This window comes from Diceros bicornis, chromosome 8 (assembly GCF_020826845.1).
Source record: "Diceros bicornis minor isolate mBicDic1 chromosome 8, mDicBic1.mat.cur, whole genome shotgun sequence".
In the NCBI taxonomy this organism is placed as follows: Eukaryota; Metazoa; Chordata; class Mammalia; order Perissodactyla; family Rhinocerotidae; genus Diceros; species Diceros bicornis.
The window spans coordinates 69,204,798-69,229,612 of NC_080747.1; the positions used below are offsets into that span (position 1 = coordinate 69,204,798).

The 24,815-nt window shown below is 37.3% G+C and overlaps 1 protein-coding gene across 11 annotated transcripts in view; it reads right to left on the bottom strand.

Annotated features, from left to right (window-relative positions):
- The window catches only part of WDFY3 (WD repeat and FYVE domain containing 3), a 258,056-nt gene that overhangs the window by 88,542 nt on the left and 144,699 nt on the right, over window positions 1-24,815 (bottom strand). For all 11 annotated transcript variants that reach the window (XM_058547432.1, XM_058547433.1, XM_058547434.1 and 8 more), the window contains 11 exons: window positions 23,874-24,088; window positions 21,473-21,585; window positions 18,948-19,179; window positions 17,630-17,730; window positions 17,263-17,481; window positions 13,761-13,942; window positions 11,721-11,952; window positions 9,954-10,114; window positions 7,368-7,479; window positions 4,911-5,101; window positions 3,266-3,418 (listed from right to left, as the gene is read on the bottom strand). In XM_058547432.1, the coding sequence (XP_058403415.1) occupies window positions 3,266-3,418; window positions 4,911-5,101; window positions 7,368-7,479; window positions 9,954-10,114; window positions 11,721-11,952; window positions 13,761-13,942; window positions 17,263-17,481; window positions 17,630-17,730; window positions 18,948-19,179; window positions 21,473-21,585; window positions 23,874-24,088 (1,911 nt within the window). The remainder of the gene's footprint in view (window positions 1-3,265; window positions 3,419-4,910; window positions 5,102-7,367; window positions 7,480-9,953; window positions 10,115-11,720; window positions 11,953-13,760; window positions 13,943-17,262; window positions 17,482-17,629; window positions 17,731-18,947; window positions 19,180-21,472; window positions 21,586-23,873; window positions 24,089-24,815) is intronic.

Below are 24,815 nucleotides of genomic sequence, written 5' to 3' on the forward strand. Positions count from 1 at the left end.
GACAACATCAAGCAATCTAAGATAGGTGTAACTGGAATCCACAAAAGCTGGGGGGAGGGCACCAGGAAAAATAATTGAAGAAATAATGACTAAAAAACGTCCAACTTGATGAAAATGACAAACTCACAGATCTAGAAAAGTCAATAAACTCCAAGCAGAAGAAAAATAAAGACGACTATGGAGTGACTGACATCTTTAAAGTATGAAAAGAATAAAAAACGTCAACCAGAATTCTACTCTATGCAAAAATACCCTTCAAAAAAAAAAAGAGAAAAGAAAGACTTTTTCAGATGGGAGAATTTTTCGCCAGCAGATGAGCACTACAAGAAATGTTAAAGGAGTTCTTTAGGCAGAAGAATTACACAAGACAGAAATCTGGATCTACACAAAAGAATAAAGAATGCCATGAATACTACATATATGGGCAAAGATAAAAGAATTTTTAAAATGTCTTTAAAAGATAATTGACTATTTAAAACAAAAATAATACAAAGTATTGTGGAGATTATAAACACATATAGTCATGCACTACACAAGACATTTTGTCAATGACGGACTGGATATATGATGGTGGTCCCATAAGATTATAATTGAGCCCAGTTGTGTAAAAGGCTATGCCACCTAGGTTTGTTCAAGTACACTCTATGATGTTTGCACAACGATGAAATCCCCTAATGACACATTTATCAGAATGTTTTCCTGTCATTTAGTGACGCATGACTATAGAAGTAAAATGTCTGACAATATTAGCACAGGGGACAGGAAAGGAGAAATGGAAGTACACCATTGTAACGCTTTTACGCTATAGGTAAAGTGGTATAATATACTTCGAAGATAGCCTGAATCTTATACAAGTGTATTATAAATTCTAGAACAACCACTGAAAAAGAAAATGCTTGTACACTATTATAATTATTTTACTTATATTTATCAAATGGCCATTCTAAAAATAGGGTGAATTCAGTACTTATAGACTACTGTGGTTTGGAGTAATTAGGAATGCTATATGAAGCAATAAAGTGAGCAAGGTAGTGTAAAACGAAGTCAAAATTTGTCAAGCCAACTAAATTTCTGATGTTTGTATATTAGACTTTAATCAGAAATCTGAAACTAAAGATATTCCATGATTTACATGTGTCAACTACCAGATGAAAACAAAGCTAGGCTTGGTTAAGAAGGTCTCCTTAGTACTCCCAAAATTCTTTCTGCATACCTTTATCTGGGTGCTTTCACAAGTTTTCATTGTCTATTGATTTGTTTTTCTCTCTAAAGGACATGTCTTGAGGCATGAACTCTGTCTTTCATTTTCACATCCTTAGCACCTAATACAATGCCTGGTTCAAAAATGCTCAATAGGTATTTTCTAAAAGAATGAGAGGTTTGTGTATTACAACATTGAATATCAGGCTGAGAAATGTGTACTTTATTGTGCAAAAGGGGGAAATCACTGGAAGTTTTTTTTTTTTTTTTTTTGTGAGGAGATCAGCCCTGTGCTAACATCCGCCAATCCTCCTCTTTTTTTGCTGAGGAAGACGGCCCTGGGCTAACATCGGTGCCTATCTTCCTCCACTTTATATGGGACGCCGCCACAGCATGGCTTGCCAAACAGTGCATCGGTGCGCGCCCGGGATCCGAACCAGCGAACCCCGGGCCGCCGCAGCGGAGCCCGCGCACTTAACCACTTGCGCCACCGGGCCGGCCCCTCACTGGAAGTTTTTGAAAAAGTGATATGATTATGCCTTAGAAAGAATGAGGTCAAAAGAGATAGCAGAGATTGAGGAAAGGCGAGAAGAAGTGACAGTTATCCTAGCAGGCAAGAGGAGAACTGATTAGGGCATGGATTAGGACGCAGCAGCAGAAACAGAAAGTTGGACTATATGTAGAAACAGAAAGATGGACTATATGCAATGTGGAAGTAGAATCTATGCCACTTAATATCACACTGTTTATAAACATGAGGAGGAAGGAAGCTGATTTTTCAATTTCAAGCCTCGGTGACTAGGGGAATGGTGGTGCTATTAATAGAAACTGGAGTTAGAAGGAAGAACTAATTTGGGAAAGGATGTTAAGTTCAGTTTAGGTGTTGCTGGGACATAAAAATGGAAACATTGAGCAAGAAGTTAGAAATAAGTCTGGAATTCAGATGTCAAGCTAGAGATTTAGATTTGAGAGTCAACTCCATAGACATGAGGCTGTGGGACTGGGTGAGAATCTAAAGGAAAGAAAACAACAAATAAAGGAAAAGATAAAGAAGTGAAGTGTACACTTGTGTATAAAATAATGAAAATTTCACAGTCATAAAATTTGAGGGAAAGCAGTGAGAAAGATATAGGAACCAGGAGAGCGCTGCCTGAAAGCTAGCGAAAGAACCAGAAGACGCAAGGACAGGGAAAGAGACTTCTCCACGTGCTACCGAGAGCCACGGGCGCGGAGACCTGAGGAGAGGCCAGGCTGCCAACAAGCTCTCCAAACAAAGTCTCAGTAAAGCAACCAGGGCACATCGCCTGTTTGTCAGGGATTTAGAATAACTGACAAGACAGAGCAGACAGCAGTTATGAGGAGGAAGAGCTGGGGCCTAGGCATGACAGTTAGCAAACTTTAAGTGCTAGGCACCATTCTGGGTGGTGGGGATTCAAAGATGAAGCAGACAGACATGATCTCTGCCTCATAAAGCCTATAGTCTCACAGGCGGAGATATATATGTGTGTGTAGGTACATAGTGATGAGCATGCAAAGTGCTGTGAACAAGAACTTAAACAGTGAGAGGATATGTGAGATTAAGTGGTGCTTCGAGAGGACAGAGTAGAAGCCGTTATAGTAAAAAGACAGTAGAAATGAAAATCTTGTTATTTTGGCAAAATGAGTCATATTTTACTAAGCAGCTACTATTAAAAACCAAAATTGCAGGTCTAGATCCTATTTATTGAGGAAAAGTTTTTATCAGAATTATCTGATGAAAATATGTTTGCCTCTCGTAATGTCAGAGGCAGCAGCGAATTAGCTATAGTTAGGTAAATGCATCGCACCATTTCACTTCTATTCTATTTCACTTCTATAATATTTGTAAAATGTAATATCCTTGGGGAGAAGGACCTCATCATTACTCTATTTTTTATATTAACTAATATTTTACTAACATGAGCATCATAAAATTATAGAATGTAAACATATCTTAGAGACAAAATTAATAGTTAACTCTACCAATATACAGAATAAGAAATGGATTCATTGATTATATATTACCAGTTAGTGTTCATATACATACTTCAAAATCACAAAGGAGATCCTGGAAAGCCGTTGAATTTGGAATAATGGAGGTCTCATGTCCACTATCAACAGTTCCCACCAAGGAAAAAGTTAGATGGAGAATGTGGCTGTTGAGAAGGGAACGTTTCTTCTTAAGCAGCATTGCCAGCAACTAAGAGAAAGCAAGATCAAATGCCTGTTGAGCAATCATCCTATATACATATATATACATATATATATATATATATATATATCTCATCATATATATATACATACATACATCTACATCTACATATACGAGAACCCTATGTGGAGCAATTCCTGAGACTTCTAAGATGATTTCTAAACTCTTATTATGACAATAGAACATTAGAGAAAATCTGAAAAGCGGGTAATCCTATTACTTTATTATTAAAATATCCACTTTTACATAAATCCCTTCCATTCACATACTAAATATTTAAATTGCTGTTGCCATTAGGTGCATACAATTTTCCACTCTTGTTCTCTACCTAACATTTTATCAAAAGGATTTTTTCTTTTGCAAAATAGTCTTCATAGTTACAATCTGAAAAGGTTGAACTACACTCTACAGAATGGTTATAGTATTAAGTCTTTCTCATGCTGTTGAAACATTCAGATTGTTCCTATGTTTTCATGATAAACAATGCTGCAATAATAATTTTGAAAGTTATGCAAAACAAAACACTTATCAAAATAGTGTGATTAAATCTACAGAAAACACGGGCCGGCCCCGTGGCTTAGCAGTTAAGTGCGCGCGCTCTGCTGCTGGCAGCCCGGGTTCGGATCCTGGGCGGGCACCGATGCACCACTTCTCCAGGCCGCGTCCCACATGCAGCAACTAGAAGGCTGTGCAACTATGACATACAACTATCTACTGGGGCTTTGGGGGAAAAAAAATAAAATAAATAAAAATTAAAAAAAAAAAAATCTACAGAAAACAGTTATAGTAAACAGTTTATCCACCACCAATGAACCACTGGCTAAAGTTAGAGAAGACACTTGTACTTCATCTCCACTAGAGGGATTTAATCTTCCTCCATACACTTGTTTCTCTTCTTACAAGTAGCTTTCTGCCTGAACCGAACAGAGACATGGATACACGAATACTGCACACTAATTTTAATCCCACATGAGTTTTCAGGACTAGCAATGACACACACATACAGTGGCTCTCATACCCCCTAGGTAAGTAAGAGGGGTAAAGGATGATGGGTATGTTAGGGAGAAACAAGGAAAATAGGGAGAGCTCTGGATCTGTTGATTTGGCAGTCTCTAGAGCAGGTGGTAATATGACCCTACTGTATTTCATTCCTATTTCCACAGAGAAAAATAACTTCAAACTAGCAAACCGTTGTTCTGAAAATATACTCAAATATATCAAAGCTATACTGAAATAATGTAGCCTAATTCAAGGGTTTAGTAAGTGAGATTTGATGAGACAGGAGAAAAAGGATGAACCGAAATAAAGAAAACAACTCATATTCTCACTTGAAATGTTAGTTTTAATAAAAACTACTGAATTTTAAAGTTTACTTGGACAATATGATTCTTCCAGAGTTTGAAAAAACCTGAATAATAATGAAAATTAGTAGATTTTTTTCTCCAAAGTAAAGTGAAGGCAAAGCTTTATGGTTACAAACCTGGTAGCCCTTGATTCTTTCCATTTCTTTGCTGGCTAGTGGGTTACTCTTGACCACACAAACCAGGGCCTTGACTGCCGCATACAGCCCTTCCACATCAGAGGCCATGGCCACTAGGCCCAGGATGGCTGCAGCTCCACCAATGTACTGCAAAGTAGTGGCAACAGGCTTAGGGACAAATGTTCTTACTCCTGATTAAAAGACAGTGAAAAACAAAATAAATTCCCCACGTAAACAAGAACTGAATAAATCATCTTAAGAAGTATTTAATTAGTTATAAATTATACTTCAAAAAAAACCCTTCTATCCTAAAACGAAAATTCTAAAAAGAAAATTCAAGGTAGAATTTGGGAGAAGGCAATAAATGCTAATGTATATAGTCTCAGAGAAGAGCTGGGAGTAAAGGAGAGAGTAGAGCACAAACGTTTCTACTATGTAGCTTTGGGCAATAGAAACTCAAACGCAGAGAGGCCTTGGGAATGCAATTGTGAGGTAAGTGAGAATGCGTACTAGGGACTGTGGGGGAATCAACTGGGGGAGAGCAAAAGCACTTTACCTCTGTGAACTGGGGAATGGGATAGAGAAGCCATCCTGGAAAGGATGAAGTATTCCCTATAGAGAAGCCAAGCAAAGCACATTACTGACCATTACGCAAAGCTTCTCCAAGTTATGCAACCTGAGTGACAGCACATCAGTGACTCCAGAAGAGCATGATTATGTGGAAACACAGTACTGGAACTAACTCTGTGTTAATTACAGAAAATTTTCACATCTACATTCCTAACCTTGTTTGGTTTTTTTTTTGCCGGGAAAGAGGCACCCTGAGCTAACATCTGTTGCCAATCTTCCTCTCTCTCTCTTTTTTTTTTTTCCTCCTCCTCAAAGCCCCAGTGCATAGTTGTATATTCTAGTTGTAGGTCCTTCTAGTTCTCCTATGTGAACTGCTGCCACAGCATGGCGACTGACAGACAAGTGGTGTGGTTCCGTGTCTGGAAACCAAACCCGGGCCGCCGAAGCGGAGCGCTTTGAACTTTAACCACTAGGCCATCAGGGCTGGCTCTAACTTTGTTTTGTTTTTTTTGTTTTGTTTTGTTTTGTTTTTTTTTGGTGAGGAAGATTGGCCCTGGGCTAACATCTGTCGCCAATCTTCCTCTTTTTGCTTGAGGAAGATTGTCGTTGAGCTAACATCTGTGTCAATCTTCCTCTGTTTTGTAGTTGGGACGCTGCCATAGCATGGCTTGATGAGCAGTGTGTAGCTCTGTGCACGGGATCCAAACCCATGAACCCTGGGCTGCTGAAGTGGAGCGTGTGAACTTAACCACTACACCACCGGGTAGCCCCTAACCTTGTTTTTTTTAAAAGGCATTGTGTGAATGTCATCTGCCTACTGAACAAGATTGAATTTTTAAAAAATAAAACTAAAATACATACTTTCATATATTATGGCACTGGATTTTGAAAACTACCTTCTAAGGTAATTAGGGCCAGTATTACTAGTTTATAGATAAGAAAACTGAAGTCCATAGAGCTCAAATGTCTGGCCTAATGCCACATAGTGACAGAACAGGCGCTAGAACCTAAATCTTTGAACTCTTCATTCACTGCTCTGTCAACTAAACCACAGTGCTGTTATATTTTGGCAAAGGACACAGAGCATCAGTAAATATTTGTTGAATTGAATAAAGAAAAAGTACCATGCGATTTAGTATAAAGGAACCTGTTTTATCAATGCAATATGGTCACAAAAGAAAAACAAAGTTAAGATATATGCACATCACCGGGACAATAAAAACTACCAAGGACGGATAACATGTAGGATTCTGACCAGCACAACACTAACTTTTTGTTAATCTAAAAAGGAACCAATGTTATGTACTGATTTGGACAATAAAACATATAATTGCTGGTTCTGAATTTTGGATGGGGCCTAATTGGATTATGTGTCAAGATTAATCTAACCAAAAAGATCAACTTTTTTTAAGCAGACATCAGGTACAAGGCTCTGCAGAATGTCCATCAGCTCTAACTTTCATTATAGTGGATTCACAGTGCTCCTACTACGAAGCTCTTATTTCCAGCTCATTTCCAAATAACAGAAGCACTCGTGAGCACCACCCTTGCTGCACCAAACCATGCAACAATATTTCTAAGTCTTTACATCCATCCCTAAATGTAGTGTGCAATTTACCTTGAAATTACACAGAAATATGTAATCAGTGCTCATCAGAGCTGACAAAAGAGGGAAAAAGTTAACGGGATTTTATAAAACGTTATAATTTTTAAAGTTGACTAAAGTTTGAGCTTGTTACTTGTTACATTAATCTCTAAATATTTCAAAAACATTATAGCTCAGCACTATAAAACATGAATTTAAACCCCACCTCTCGATTGAGGAAAGTGAACACAGGTTTGAAGGGAAATAAAAAAGTGTGAAATAACACAGACAATTGGACTCACCCAAGTACCCAATCAGAGTGGCCCCAACTGTCCGTGCGGGTCCATTAAGATGTCCTGCTGAGTTGTGTATCAACTTCACAGGAGTGGCATTCTCATGGGAGGAAATGCCTAACTGAAGAATAGAAAAGGAAAAAACAGGTAACTATAGAATAGTCTGAACATTTTGATTGGAAAAGAAAAAAAAAAAAAAGACATGATTGGTAACATATCTTCTCTCTCTCCTATCAGAATATGAAAAACATGAGCATTCATTATTTTAAAAATGTACAAACACTTCCAAAGATGTGGAAACTCACAGAAAGTAAGTTAAATACAATCTACTGAGATCAAGATAACGAGGGATTCTTGGGAAACAGCTTCAGGGGTCTTTCTGAATGAAACTCTGTCATGGTTTAAAGGTTCTCATCACTCTCTGCCTCGAGTATTTCTGATCAGTGAACGTATTAGCTTTGCTCCATATCCAAGCAAACATCACATAAACTATCCAAGAGTTTATAGATAAAACATGCCTACACAAAAGGAATGTTAAATTTTGCACACACACACAAACGTGCTTTCAGAGCATAAATAATCCTAAGACTTTAATTCTATTGTTACCTGTAGAACTAAATTTATGTACAATTTGTTGCATAGAAGATGGTATATATATTCACAGACAAACCTCTGCACAAGAGTTGTCTATACTTACGGTTCCCAAATCCTTTCCTTCCAGTCTCTTGATTACCTTCCCCTCGGCTTTGCTTCCCCTAATCAGCCAAAATAGCTTGTCAAGCTCACTGATGACTTCCACCTTGTCAGTCCTCATCTTTCCTGACTGCTCTGACACATTCCCCACAGTGAATCACTGATTTTGACAACACCAGACTCTCCTAGTTTTTCTCCTTTTTTTGCTGGCTGCTGCTACCCAGTCTTCTCTACTGGTTCTTCATCTCCCCAACTCCATAATACTGGAACGTCCCAGGTTTGCATCTGTAAACCTTTCCTCTTCTCCATCCACCTCTACACTTTGGTGAATGCATCTAGTCTCACAGCTTTAAACACCACCTACGAACATCCATGACATTCAAACGTCTCCCCTGAACTCAAGATTCATATTTCCAATGGCTTTAATATCTCCACTAAGATGTCTAATATGCTCCTCAAACTTTTCCAAAACATTATTCTCAATATTCCCCACCAAAACTGCTCTTCCTATAGTTTTCTCCAAATCAGAAAAAGTGACTCCATTTTCCTGGATGTTATAGCACAAAACTTTGGAATTATCCTTGATTCCTTTCTTTCTCTCACACTTCACACCTAATCTATCACCAAAAACTGTTAGCTCCATCTTCAAAATAAACCTCAAATCTGATCGCTTCTCATCACGGCCACTGCTATCACTCCCGTTCTGACCACCACCACTTCTCATACGAATTATTACTGCACTGGCCTCAAAACTGGTCTCCCTGCTCTACCTTTGTCTCCCTTCAATCTACAGTCATTTGTGGCTTAACGATGGGGATAAGTCCTGAGAAATTCATCGTTAGATGATCTCATCATTGTGCAGACATCATAGAGTGTACTTATACAAACCTAGATGGTGCAGCCGACTGCACATCTAGGCTGTATGGTACTAATCTTATGGGACCACCGTTGTATATGTGGTTGATCACTGACCGAAATGTCATTATGTGGTGCATGACTGTATTCTGAATAGAAGTCGTAGTGATCTTGTTTAAAAAGTGAGTTACAATATTTCATTCCTATGTCTAGAACCCTATAATGCTTCCCATCTCACTCAGTTAAAGCCAATGCATTTACAACTGCCTATGAATTCTAAACAATATAGTCTCCATTACCCCTCCGAGTTCCTCTCCTACTACCCAGGCCTTCTCTCATTTTGCTCTAGCCACACCTGTCTCTGTGGCAGGCAAGTACTCTCCTCAGGGCCCTGGCACTTGTATTTCTGGAATGTGAACTCCGCCACCCCATATGTATATCCCATCTTCCACATTCGCATGGATTGCTGCTTCATCTCTATCAAGTCTGCTCAGATTTCACCTTCTCAGTGAGGCCTCCTCTGACCATCCTATTTAAAGCTATAGGCTTCTCTCCTTCTCTTTCCTTGTTTATTTTTCTGCATAGCGCTCTTCACCTTCTAACATACTCTATGATTAGGTTATTTCTTTAGTTATTACTGTGTGTCTCTTCCATTAGAATGTAAGAACCATAAAGGTGAGAATTTTCTCTTTATCCACTGCTGTGTCCTGAACAGTACCCAACATAGAGTAGATGGTCAGAAAAAAGTTAAGTTATAGCCTTAAAAGTGGCAATTGTTTTCTAAAGTTCAATTTCTTAATTGCTAATAAAAATATAAGAATTAATATAAACCATGCACTTAAAAGGAAATTCTCACTTTTCCAAATTAAGATAAATATCTAAATAAGTTTTGGCTTAAATTCAAAGCCAAACAAACCAAATGTACACAATACACGAAAGGCACTGTCTTGAGCAATCACTCCTACTCGGGTGGTACCTACAATGAAACTCTGAAACATCTTTCCAGTGAGAATCAGCCACAGCTTGCAGGGAAATCATTCTGCTTACCTGCTTAGCAATGGCTTTGCTGTCCAACTTGTTGTACACCTTCCGGATCCTTGCCACTGTTAGAGAAGACACAGAGAGTGCATAGAGGCCAAATGACACCTTTTCTTCTGGTACTAATGACACAGGAGATGGGACGACACCTTCGGATTTTGCATCTTTACCTTCAAAAGAAGAATAATCCTTTTCAAAATCGTTAGTATTTCTCCTTATCCTAACACAAATTTTTTATTCTTACTATCATTTTTAAATGGGCAGACTTGAAAATCTTTTAAAGTGGAACAAGGGAGCTGAATTTAAAACTGTTTAATTTTCAGCTCTTCATTTGTCTTTAAGTAGAAAATAGGGAAAATCATCTACTCATAGGACTTTACATTTCAAGTTTTACTCTTAAAATATGCTTACATATAGCATAATGTAATTAAAAAGAAAGAGTTTTAACTGTTATCAAACAAACCACAAACACCTGCCCTACGTTCACAGGAACAAGAAAATGACACTGAGTGGAATGCCTACAAGCTTTGCAGCCTAGATGTCCTCCCAAAGAGAGCCCTCATATATGCCTCTCTATATTCTCCTAGACAACACAGCCGAGTAGTTCAGAACCCAAGTTTTAGAGCTAGATGGCTTAAGTTTGAATCTCTACTTTATCGCTGAAAAGCTATGTGACATATATTTCTGTGTCTCAGTGTCATCATATGTAAAACAGGGATAACAACAACAGTATCGAACTCCCAGTGTTTTGAGGAGATGAATAAATACACATGAAGGGCTCAGAACAGCTATGCCCTTCATGCATATGAACTTATTTGGCACATATTAAGCCCTTAGTAAGTGTTAGCTATTATTAGATGCTGTCCAAATCAAGAACATGCGTGAAAGACAAATCACTTAGCCATAGGATTATTACCATTTACAGTATACTTGACCTAACTCTTCTGAGAACTTAGGTAGAATGAGAACAAGGGAATGAAGACAACATTTGGAAAGAGGACTACAAAGGAATTGTAGCTTTACATCAGTTCCTTTGATTCTAAATTCCTATTGGGAGAAAGGATAAGAAGACGTGGACTGCAGGAGTAAAGGGATGAGGAAAACTGATGTTAACTGGTCTGACCTAAAGAGTATGTGTGTGTTTTCTGGACCCATTCTTCCTTCCTTTAACCAAAGCAGACACACTTTAAACTGCTTTATGTAATAGGAGAAATTATAGAAAGAAAAGGTTGAGGTTAGGCTCTTAAAGGGTATATACCTACATCTGGAGCTGATAAGAGAAACTGGAAAATTAGTCATCAGGCATGAAGCCAAAAACCAGGAAAGTACAGTACGATCAGTGGAGGAGAGCATTTTGAATAGGAGTGAGTGGTCAACAGTATCATGCTGAAGAAAAGTAGAGAAGGCGGCTCCTTTCTTTGATAAACACAATGTATAACCTTATACACACACGCACTTATTCATGCATTACACTGTAGGAGTTGAGGTTTTTTGTTTGAGGAAGATTAGCCCTGAGCTAACATCTGTTGCCAATCCTCCTCTTTCTTACTGAGGAAGATTGGCCCTGGGCTAACATCCATGCCCATCTTCCTCTACTTTATATGGGATGCTGCCACAGCATGGCTTGACAAGCAGTGGGTAGGTCCGCACCCGGGATCAGAACCTGCAAACCCCAGGCCGCCAAAGCAGAGCGTGTAAACTTAACCGCTGCGCCACCAGGCTGGCCCCAAGAGCTGAGTTTTATACAGTTTTAAGAACAAAGAATAAGTTACTCACATGGCATACATACGGCCTGAAAGCTTCCAACATAATTTGGTCCTAGTTCATAAATGGTAGTTACATTTGAAGGAGGTAAAACTTCTTCCAGAAAATGTGTGGGTCCCAGGCGCCAAACCAACGAAGCAATTTGGCGTTGGGCAGGTGGAGTACCAATGTATGCATACACGGTGCTAACCACTGGTGGGTTTACAGAACCCGAACCCCCAGGAGTACTGTGGACATAATGAAGCTATAAAGAAAATGAAAGCAAACGTGTGAGATATGACAAAAAAACACTTTCATCAGAAAAATAACCACTTTTTGTGTATATTTTCATTATCCCAAGGTTATACAACTTTACAAATGTACAGAAGCAGTTGGGCTGAGAAACATGAGGGCAAGCCAAGATTCTGGAACGTGATGTGGGAATTGGAAATTTGTTAGACAACTCTCTAATACAGTTAAACCACCTAATGCTAGAAAGGGCAACAATCAAATATAGGGATACTGTTACTGTCTGGTTGGTTTGCATATCAAATTAACAACGTTTCTATGAAATTTTCAGGTTGATATAAAAACAGAGCTTTCCAACTATGGAATTCAAGCAGTCTTGAAATTAGCTATGTTACCTTCAATGCAAGTCTGTTAAATAAAATTATTCATGAAAAGTGTTTTATAATGGGTAAAGTGCTATAAAAATACTAGAAAAATGAAGTCTGTTATATGTTATAATTTATACACACATTTTAATCTCAATGTAAAATACATTTTCGAATTTGAAATTACACTACTGTTTACTGACAAGGTGCTTAAATTATCATTCAATTCATTTACAATAAATATATAATTCAAGTATAAGAGATAAGGAAATCAAGTTGCTTCCTGTGGTATAAGCAGCTCTTTCACTGCTAGACAGAATGAGGGACATTTCCACTAATTGTTTTGTCATAACATTGTCCTCGCTTCAGATCACATCTATTACTCCTGAGGATGTTAACACACAGCATGAGTGTGAAGACCAACATGTGACCTGAAGCTGGTTTCACAGGACTGACTTCTCACAGGCACAGTGATGATCATAATGGGAAGATATCAAGAATAAATCTCCTACCTCTCAATTCTAGAAGCTGAGGGCACTTTATTTTCAATAATACTAAAAATAACGAAGCAGCAACCTACTAAGAACCTACAAACCCATTTCAAATGCAATCATACATACAAAGAAAATAAATGACTGTCCCCCAGAGTACATTTTAGGGTTTATCATTGTGAGACACAATGTCACAATAAGATATCATTAAGGAAGGAAATGTACTCAAAGAAGCTGTCAATTTCACTGCTTTTTAAACTTTAATTCACAGAAAAGGACAAACTTTGCCTTTGCTGCTTCTTCCAAGTGATGTCACTATACAAATGGATACTATCTTTTAGAAGTTAAAGAATGTTAAGAGCTTGCTAGCTGAGTTCTGTAGAAAGTAGCTAGCAGCATTTATCCTGATTCAAAAAAGGAACATCTCCTGATTTTTTACTGGTTACTTCAACTCTCTTGCCTCTCTTCCGAATACTGCAGTATAGCTATCTAGGGTAATATTTATACACTCACTTATTCAACAAAAAATTATGGAAAACACCTAGTATTATTATCAGGGACTAATCCAGGTGATCTGAAAACAAAGATGAATAAAAACAACTCTAGCTCTAAAGGAATACAGAATCTACTGGACTGTACACAATAATAACAATGAAGAGACAAAACAGTGCGTTTACGGTTTATTTAGGCATCCTTCAACTGGTTTCTCTATTGTGAAAAAGCACTTAGCAACCTGGCTCAAGCACTGACATATTCTCTAACTTTAGTACCTGTAACCCCTCCTTTCTATTCTTCTCTAATAAAGTGATAAGAATTAGCCAGCCACATGACTCTAAGATATGGTTCACAAGGGTACTGAAGGTCAATTTAAAATTAAGACAGCAATTAAAAAAATACCCCTGCAAACACACACACCCCTAAACTATCTTATAAAGCAGGGTGAGATTTACAAGCACAACTATGCTTACCTTCACAGTGTTAACAAGCTGTCCATCAATATAGAGGGCCACAGTACTGTTTTTCAGCATGCCTTTGCTCATCACCAGAACCAGATGATGCCACTGTCCCTCAACTATAAGTTCTCCACATCGAAAGCGCGCACAGCATGGGAGAATCTCATAAAAAGAAGATTCTTCACTAAAATCATCAACTAAAATAAAGAAGGGAAATAAAAAACTCATCTTTCTCATTCTAACAATTATTCATATCTAGATATCTTGACTTTATTTCAAAATAATATGATGATGTAAATGAAAACACCCTATTCATTCAATAACTTTATCTGTTGTCATTTGTGCTATGAAGTAAATTCCTACTCCTAGCAACCCTGTGTACAGCAGAGCGGAACCCTGCCTGGTCTTTTTGTGCCTTCCTCTCACCTTCTGGGCTATATCAGACAATGCTCTGCTGCTATTCATAGGGTTTTCATGGCCAATTTTTTCAGAAGTGGGTGGCCAGCTCCTTCTTCCTAGTCTGTCTTAGTCTGGAAGCTTCAAGGAAACCTGTCCACCATGGGTGACCCTGCTGGTATTTGAAATACTAGTGGCATAGCTTTCAGCATCACAGCAATGCACAGCTGCCACAGTATGACAACTGACAGATGGGTGGTGTGGTTTCCTGATGGGAAAGTGAACCCAGGCCATGGTGGTGAGAGCACCAAATCTTAACCACTAGACCACAGGGGCTGGCCAACTTTATCTGTAGTAAGAAGTAAAACCTGGGATATATTTTGCTTTCTTCTGCTCAAGCTACACACAGTTACAACCAAATAAAGTGATAATAGCTAATAAAAAATAAAATAAAGTTACAACAGACAACAAAAAGAGACTAGTTGATTACTACCTGTCATGGTCTGTTATTAAAGGTCTTTTTAAATTCCAGTTTGACATGCATTTGATTACAGCATTGGTTGAACCAAGAAAATTTAAAATTTTACTCTTGCTATATGCTCTGTTCAATGATACAAAGGGGCAACTATCTGTTCTCAGTCTGTGGTTGTACCAGCCTGACCCTTGCCCGACAACGGGTAGCAAGGAGGCGACGTATGGAGTGGAAAGGTATTTGCTGATCCAAGTTCCCTGCTTCCCCAGACGGCTTTGGTGACTTGACCACATTCTGCAATCACTTCCTGACCCAGTCTGGCTTCCCTCTGCTACCCAGTATGTTGCCGGATCACGTTAGGAGATAAGGGGTTAATATTAATTTAATCTTAATGTTAAGCTAATTAAAAACTAATTTACCTTTTCTAAGTATTCAAGAAGAGGTGGACAGCAGCAGAAATCCAGATGTTAAAAACTCATTCCCTCCCCCTTAAAAAAATTTTTAAAAAGAGCTAATCTATAAGCATGTAACTTTAAGCAGACCCATCATTTTTCAGTATAAGCACATACGACTAAATATACTGAAAGTTAAAAGTTTAAATTATATGAAGAAAGAACTACAAATCAGCACTCAGTGGTGCACAGGGTATCTTGGTGAAGCAACTGGTTTCCAACAACTCTCAATTACCTAGGCATCTTAATGGGCTACAGCAGTTCAGAGGATGGATCCTTGCAGTAGTAACATCATATATATTACTAACGTATATGTTACTATAATTTCTCGTGATACATGGACTATGTAATTGCAAATTACATTTTAGTGAAAACGACAGAGTTACAAAATATTTCCCTAGTTTAATGAAATATCCCTAGACCTACTCCTTACGTGTTCCATTAAATTCTATCCTCTTTCCAAACTCTCCATTATTATTCATTTTTCTCATTGTTTCCCTTTCAAGCCATCCATATTTCTCTTCCTTTATTCTTCTTTCTTCTCATTTATTCATTTATATTTTGAAATAATATTTGTGGGCCTAAGATGTGCTAGGCACTGTTTTAAGTGGCAGGGCTGCCTGGTTTATAAAGATGATAACATTGTGTGTGGGAGCTTACAGTTCTAGTAGGGTCGACAGACAAAAACAAAGAATTAAAATCTATGAAGTCCAAATAAGTGATAAAGAATACTAAACAAGGGCTATGACAGTGGGCACAGGGAGGAAGGGAAGATTCAAGAAATATTACGAAGGAATAATACAGTAAGCCTTGCAGAAGGGGTGGTATTTTCAAGGTTGACTTGAGGTTTCTAGCTGGGCTAACTGGTAGTGGGGGTGTCATTTACCAAGACAGGAAAATAGAAGGAGATGTAGGTTTACAAAGAAGAAACATTACAGTCTGAGTTGTTTACAGGAAGACTATTCATATGAAGATGTCTAATATGCAGCTTAAATATGAGGACAAAGCCCGGGACACAAATAAAAAAATTTAATTTCAGAGTCCAGGATAAAAAAATTCTATCCCTGAGTCCCTGGGATAAAAAGACCTAAAGCTAACAGAAACGGAAGATTTTTTCTCACGAAGGACAGGTTAAGTACAAAGCCTAAGACGAAACCTTGGCGAATACTAATTTTAAGGGGAAAAGGGAAGAGAAAGCTGTTGAAGGAAATTACAAAGCAGAGGTCAGAGAAATAGTGAAAGAACAAGAGTGGGTATCCCAAATTGCAAGACTGGAGACAGTTTTAATTAGGAGGAAAATATCAACAGGATCAAATGCCACAAATAAAGTGTCCTAACAAGAATTTTAAAGCAGTTACTATGTTGATGCCTAACTCTGTGTTAGTCATGATGAAGAATACTAAGACAAGAAGCCTTACAATCTAATTGAGGAGCTAACATTGATATTCAATTAATATTTGAATACCAACCACACGTGAAGCAATATGTGGTATTATTTTATTTAGTTAGTGAAAAGATAGAATTAGAAGGTGATAAAAAAGAGGTATATTTATGCTTATATATTATATATTATGTATATTTATGCTTATATATATATAATTACACATATCATACAAATGCTTATATTCAAAGCAAAGAAAATTCAGTAAACTGAGATTTATATTTTATTTTATTTACATCACTTAGGAAGATCTTTGTGAATGTCTTGAGTTTGAAGTTCTACTGTACAGCAAAGTAACATTATGGCATGTTGGAGGGAATTAGGGAAATAGGATTATTAAATGGTCTTGAGGGTAAGCAATGGATAAAGTAATTAAAAGGTTATTGTGTCTAGCACAGAGTGGCACATATGGTAGGCAGGTGCTCAATGAATATTCATTAGTTAAGCAGAATTCACAGCCAATGAAAATCCTGACTAAAATACATCAAACAAGCAACCTGTTTCCTAGCAAAAGCTGTGATTTCTTGGCAAGTAGAGATTAATTCTTATTTTAGGAACTCTCTCCACTGTTTTCTATCTAATTCTTTTTTGAAAGTTCCTTAAAATTCACTGGTAAACAATATTCAAGATTTCATATAACCTGTTCTATAATAATTTAAATTGAAAAATAATTACCAGCGGGACCTTTAAAAATGAATATTAAAATAAAGTTTAATACTTTTAATAATCACAAGAAGCAAAAAGACAGATACTGACCATAGTTCTGGAGTAGTTCCTCTTTGGTGGAAACAATGAGGGATCGGTCTTTTGCTGATAGAACTACAGCAAGGCACACGTAATGCTGCTCAGAAGAATTTGCTCGGCGCACAATAGTTAGGAGTCTGACAGGGTGGTTATTTGGAGCAGAACTAAAATGTTCAATACAAAACCAGCTAGAGTAGCTTAAGCCAGATGGAGGGGGGAAGAATCTTTCACCTAAAGTAAAAATAGAAAAATAACAATGGAAAAGTTTATATTGACTGAAATTTACATTTAAAAAGATGTCAAAAAAAGCAACAAACTCTAAATAAAATATAATCTACTGAGAAAAAGAATCTCATAAGCAAAGAAAAGTAATATTTACCAGAGCCAATGCCGCTGACCACAGCCCCATCAGCAAGGCCTGTTGTGACGGCATTGTTTGTAGGGGCATTATGAGGGGCCAAACTGGGCAGGAACAGGCAGCTATTAGAGAAAAGACAATGTACACATTACAGATCAACTGCTTTCTTCTCGTATCACTATGCACTTACCACACTGAAATAAACTGCCATTATTTAAGGGTTACTAGAGATAAGAGATCATAGAGTAAATCTGGATGCCTAACAAAGTCCTTCCCTTCTTTTAATCACATAAGAATATCAAAAGATATACTTTAAAAATCTCTAAGAGCATCATTTTTAATTTAAATTTTTTAAAACTCAAAGTGTAATTTGCATATGGTAAAATGCACCAATGTACAACCCTGTTCAAGACATTGGAACAATTTCATCACTGCAGAAAAATTCCCTTGTGCCCCAAAGTGAGTCACTCTCCTCTGTTACCACTGTCCTGATTACTTTTGCCTATTCTCAAATATGTTTTAATCCACTGTTTGATAATAACCCGTGACAATGTTCTTAAAACACAATTTATAGTTTTAGATCAATGTATAAGAATCCCACAAACAGCTAGTATAGACATAGATCTATTCTCTTAGCATTTGTGCCCATTTTGAGGCTGATAGATTTCATAAACTCGTCTAGATTCTCTATAGATTATTGTTGCTTCTGCTACTATAGCCTTTTCTGCCACTTGAAAGTATTTACTCATTTCAAGTGACAGTCACTGAGTATTTATAATGTATAAGATACTCAAGCTACATAATTTGAAGGAAAAGATGAGGATAAAACCCAAAGAGCTTTTAATCTAATTTTAATTTGCATATTAGCTAAAAATTTATTGTATTAAATCAGAGGTTGGCAAATATTTTCTGGAGAGGGCCAGACCACAAATATTTTAGGCTTTGCAGACTAGACAGTCTCTGTCACAACTACTCAACGCTGTCACTCAAGAATGAAAGCAGCCATAGACAACACATACATTAAGTGAGAGTGGCTGTGTTACAATAAAAACTTCATTTACCAAAAAAAAAAGTCACAAAAACAGATTTGGATCAGATCTGGATCATCCTTAGACTGCTGACTCCTATACCATAACAATTTATTCTGTATAATGAATAATTAAAATAATTAAATCTAAAAATCTTAAAATAACATGTTCAAAGAACTCAATGATCTGAAAATATATAGTATATAGCATATTTTAATCAAGTAGATTTAAAACCAAAGATCTGTTCGTCAGAGGCAAGTATGAGGCATAAAATAATAATATAAGGCTTGGCTACTTCACAAATTCCTTACCCAAACCCTTCAAGGGATGAGTCAAATTCAACAAAAGCTGGAGTAACTGAGGATCCATGCAGTCTGATGTCATGTGGGGTTGTCATGGAGACCAGACATTTCACCCTGGTCAGGGGCACAGTACTTCCTTCTGCAGATTTTACCAGGCTCTTGCTTATCCGGTAATGGTTATCTTCATGCAAGCTGAAAACATTATCAGAGCCCAGACCTTCCATAGATGTGACCATACTACCTATAAGTCAAAGAAAATCTCTTGGGAAAAATATGTAGATTTCTAAAATAATGACTTTACAAGGCTGATTTAGTTTTAAATACCACTCTTCAGTTTTAATACACAATAATTTTACTTTTAAATACCAAAGCTATTATCCAGTTTTAATGTACTCTGTCCTCATTTTTAAACTTAAATTGTACGTTTTTTTACTTACTTCTAAGTAATAAACACATTGCAGAAATGTTGGAAACTAGAGAGTACAAACAAGAATAAAAATCACCAATAACCACTATCCAAGTCACAGTTATAGTGAAATTTAATTCTAAATTAAAGTTAATGTTTACAAAAACCAGATTATACTTTTATTTCAAAAAATTATTTATTATTTTTCTTTGAGAAGAAAGCAAAATATTCTCGAAGCATTATAATGGAAAGAAACAGGTCATCTTTCTTATGAAAAAAAAATCAGAGATAAATAGCAGACACTTGCTTCTCCCATTTTCTCCTCATTTTTAATTCTTCCCTTACAACTATTAAAATTAAACAGGCGATCACAAAAGTACCTGAATTTAAAAATTCCTATATACATGTAAATGATAAGAACTCAAGAATGAAAAGACAAATATTAAACAAACTGTTCTATTTTTCAGGAATACATTACAAATCTAATGGACAAAATATTCCCTCTCAAGATAAACTACATGAATGCAACTGTTTCTCTCTGAAATGTGCTAAATATTCAGGCAACCAAAGAATATTTCAATATTCTCTTAGGAAAAGGAACTATTTTTGTTTCTACTCTTTGCAAAGGAAATCACAACTCAATTCTAAAGAACTGTGTAAAGTACAAAAACAACAATAACAAATATATATATATATCTAGGGGATGTATATTAATTGATATGAAAAACTGCAATACTTCCTGTTTTCCAATAAAACTGTGTTGGAAATCAAAAGATCTTAAAGTTTCCAAACACAGCATTCACTAACCACTGAATTTACAGGAGGAAAAATTAAGATTGAAATAATGGTTGAAGGTTGTTTTATCTCTCTGATTTGCACCTGAAAACAAAGTGTTGAACTGAATGATCACTACGTCCTTTCAGAGCAGCCATTCTACTTTTCTAAGTTTTAATTCTTTCCTGCTTCACTAGTAATGGTCACTTCAATCCATCAAAACAAATGCCTTATCATTCCGGCTAACAATGATACAAAATGAATTGTAAGGTAAAAAACCAACAAAACCACCGCATTAACATGGGGAGGAAATCCAGTGCAACTGAGCTCTCTACTGAGAACACTCTCTCCACAGCTGTTGAGGAGACGGAATCAGTTGCTTCTCCCTGGTCTGTGCCAGACTGGGAGGCAGCGCCCGTATTCTGCTAACCTCCCATCATCGTTCCATCAGCCTAATGCAAAAACTCCTCCTCCTTGGAGGCTCCTCATCAGCATTACTATCACACACCTCACTAAGAAACCGCCCATCTGCTATTGTTGGCATTTCATTTTCAGTCCCCTCTCTGTATTAGTTCTTGCCAGGGTACTGTCAAGGATGTCAAGGTCCACATGAACAACCCATCTGACACCTCACTTCTAGTTGTACGACCGCCTTCCCTCCAATGAGCTTCGCCTCTACTTCACTCCAAAGCCACTCTCTGGGCACAGTCCTTTTCTTTGCTTGTTTCACTGCTCCAATTTTGACCGCCATTATCCCGCCCCATTCCTCCAGTTCTCTCATTCCTTTGCTCTCACTACATTTGCTTTTTGGCCTAAGCACTTTTCTCCAGTCCAGTGATCTATCTTTTCTGCCAGCCTATCACTAGCTGCTTGGCTTCACTTCTTTCCCTAACCAGCCTATACTCCTCGGTGTATCTCTTCAACTACTTTTATCAGTATTTTCAATTTCCTGTCCTCGGTGTCCTCCTGCAACAGCTGTCACACAAACCCACAGCCTGCAGTGATCCAGTCAACCACTCTTGAGCCCAGGCAGCAAGGCTACTTAAGACAGGCAAAGCAATTGTGACTCTTCTGAGAAAGAGCCACTCCCTCTTGCAAGCTAAGGGTTATTCTGCACATTATTCTCATCTCTTCTGGATCTTGCTTACATTAATGACTCCTTCTACCTCCAACTGTTCCCTTCTTCAGTCAATTAACCACATCTTGCATTTCTCCATTTAAATAACAACAAACAACAACGACAAACCTTTCTCTTTCCTTTCTTTCACAGTCAAACTTCTTGAAATAATATTCATCCCCTACATGATTTTCATACAAAATAAGCCAAAAAAGGTAACTTCAAAGGTCAACTTACTTCTCATCTCTGGCTCATAACTCAGTGAACTTGGTTTGTGGACCCTATACTGTTTTAGCAGTTTTTTGTCCCAGGCACCACAATTTAATGGACTTGCCAAACGCAAAAACTCCCTAAAGAAGAAAAAAGTAGAGTTATTCCTTATATAATTCATAAGCCAAACACACAAAGAATGGGATTTAATGAGCTATAACAGACTAGTTAAAATATAAAAGAAATCCAAATAGTTATTATAAATAATATACAATGCTAATTTTACATTTTAATCACCAAGCACAGACTATTGTGAAGGGCTAGAAAATGAAATCCGAGGCGCATGTTCTCCTGCACTGTGATGCACAGAAACACAGTGAATTGTCGAGGAGTTACAGTAATAAGAGTCATTCATTCCAGTCATTTATGGCATCATGTAAAAGAAAAAAAAAAAAGAAAAAGGATAGAATACTTCTACAGCAGACAAAACCCAAAATTTAAAATGCAGGTACCCTTTGCCAGTTTTTCCTGTAGAATTTGATATGCAATTAGTTTATAACTGATGGCTTATCAGCAGCAAGGCACCTGTACGACCTGTGACCTTTTCTTCTGGGAATTCATTCATTGTGAAAACTGAGCACGTCCAGATGGCTGATTTCCATTGCTTACTCTGTTCATCTAACTAGGCAGTATAAGATATTTAGTAAAATATTAGTATTAGGTCTGAGACAGTCTACTTTTAAAGTAGATGACAAAAAAGGATTAGGAGAAAATCTCCATGCTATTTTCAATATTTTAGGTCTCTGAATATATCTATAAGATGATGGACAAAGTGAGTACACAGTATGTCTTATTCATCTTGATATTATCAAGGCCTAGCATGTGGCCTAGTATAAAACTGTTCACCAAATATTTACCACATGGGTTTTTCTTATCCATCATTAGTTTGGAGTTAGTTAAAAAATATAAATTACGGATCAAATTCAACCATTTTTAAGAAAGTTCCTCAAAGTTTTATGAAAAAGGAGTACTTTAACAGCAGAAAAAAATTGTCTTGTAAAGAGAGCTGCTTATAGTCCGAAAGTGATAAAATATATGACTGCATTTTTGTAAGGAGGAACAAGATGATTTATATAGTAAATCTGTGTGGCTAGTAATTTCAAGGAAAATATTTTTTAAAATATTTCATCCCCAAAACACAGTGCACTATTTCTCTTCCAGGGCCGGCCCCACGGCTTAGCGGTTAAGTGCACGCGCTCCGCTACTGGCGGCCCGGGTTCGGATCCCGGGCGCGCACCGACGCACCACTTTTCCAGCCATGCTGAGGCCGCGTCCCACATACAGCAACTAGAAGGATGTGCGGCTATGACATACAACTATCTACTGGGGCTTTGGGGGGAAAAAGAAAAAAAGGAGGTGGATTGGCAATAGATGTTAGCTCAGAGCCGGTCTTACTCAGCAAAAAGAGGAGGATTAGCATGGATGTTAGCTCAGGGCTGATCTTCCTCACAAAAAAAATTAAAAAATAAAAAAATATTTCTCTTCCATTAAAAAAGGTCATTTAAAATATATATGTATTTCTTGAATGGTTGAACTGTGGAAGGTACATCGATACCATGGAATATAACTCAGCAATAAAAAGAAACAAATTATCGATACATAACGATTTGGATGTATATCAAAGGTATAAGTGAAAAAAGCCAATCTCAAAAGGTCACATATTGTAGGATTTCATTTATATAATGACAAAATTATCAAAGTGACAAAATTATGGAAATAGAGAACAGATTAGTGGTTTCCAGGGTTTATGGATGTAGGGGTTGGAGGAGTGGGTATCATAATAAAAGGGTAGCACTTAGGGAGATCTTTTTCATGTCTTGATTGTGTAGTGGTTACATAAATCTACAAGTGATAAATAACAGCAAACTACAGCATACATGGATACATTGTACCAATGTCAGTTTCTTGGTTTTGATGTTGTACTACAGTTACATAAGATGTAACCACTGGAGGAAATTGGGTGAAGGGGACACAGAACCCCTCTGATCTATCTTTACAACTTTCTCTGAATCTATAAAAAAAATATTTCTTAAAAGAGTTCTTACATATAAAAAGTTCTTAAATACAAAGTAGATGCAAGTCACATAAATGTAACATGACTTTATTTTTGAAGGAAAATGAGAGTTTGCTAGATTCAAGTGGAAGAAATAACCAAAGGACAGAAACATCCTTTGTTTACTAATAACTAGATGTACCTGTTTATAAGTCCTATATTTTGAGCATTTTGCCAATTTTAGTTGTGCTTTGGTTTTGCCCACAGATAACTGAATGTACACCTATTAAAACGAGAACTCTTGAATATAAAGACTTTGGGAACTGCCACTACTAATCGTGGCCCATTCGAATGTGAAAAAGAGAACGTACTGACCTCAGCACCATGGGCTCCAGGGCCTGAGAGGCCAACCGTTCAAACATCCGCTGGAGGGGCGGGTGCAGCGAGTGGTCCTCATCAGCCAGCGCAGCACTGCAGCGCTGCAGCAATCGTGCATGAAGACCAGCTTCACACATGACCTGCTGGTTTCTTTCTGTGTGCACCAGGGATTGTAAAATATTTGCCACGGCAAGTTGAAGGTCCAAAGCATGCTAAAGTTAACAAAGAAATCCATGCCACAGGGCATTCTTAGTAAGACAGGTGCTAGTTCTCTCCACATGAAGCACACCTTTTAATATAAGGTCTCTACATGCTTCAAATTACACTCAGATGAATTATGTAGCTGGCTTAGAGTGATATAGTTAACTCCAGACCAGGGCTAGGCAAACATTCCCTATCTTCATTTCGCTAGAAGCATACCTGGCTGGACTCTGTTCTCTTCTAAGTCTTTCATATTACTTGACTATATAACTAACAGTATTTTTATTTTTATAGAAATAGTGGGTGTAAAGTCTTTTTCATGTGGGTAAATAACTAGTTTAAAGGAATGCCTATTGTTTACAGTTGTGACACTTTAGCCCTTAGAGGCCACACAACATTTTAAGAAAATTAGTCACCCAAACTCTAGTTCACCCAAACTCTTGCATGCTACAAGTCAAAACAGATAAATAGCCTCAAAGTGGTATCTCTGGTCATTTTTCTTTCTGTACTATTTATTAACAATTTCCACTGCTGAGTAGCATTTACAAGAAGAAACAGAATTAATTTCAGCACCAGAAGTAACCGTCTTGGTTGCATTTGTAACAAATGAATTGTACTCTAAAACATACATATCTATCATTCATTAAGAAAGTTAAGATTCAACAGAGAAATCCTGTTTTTTCTTTTATCTACTTTAGCATGTGATATGGAACTGTTCCACCACACTGTCTTTCTTGG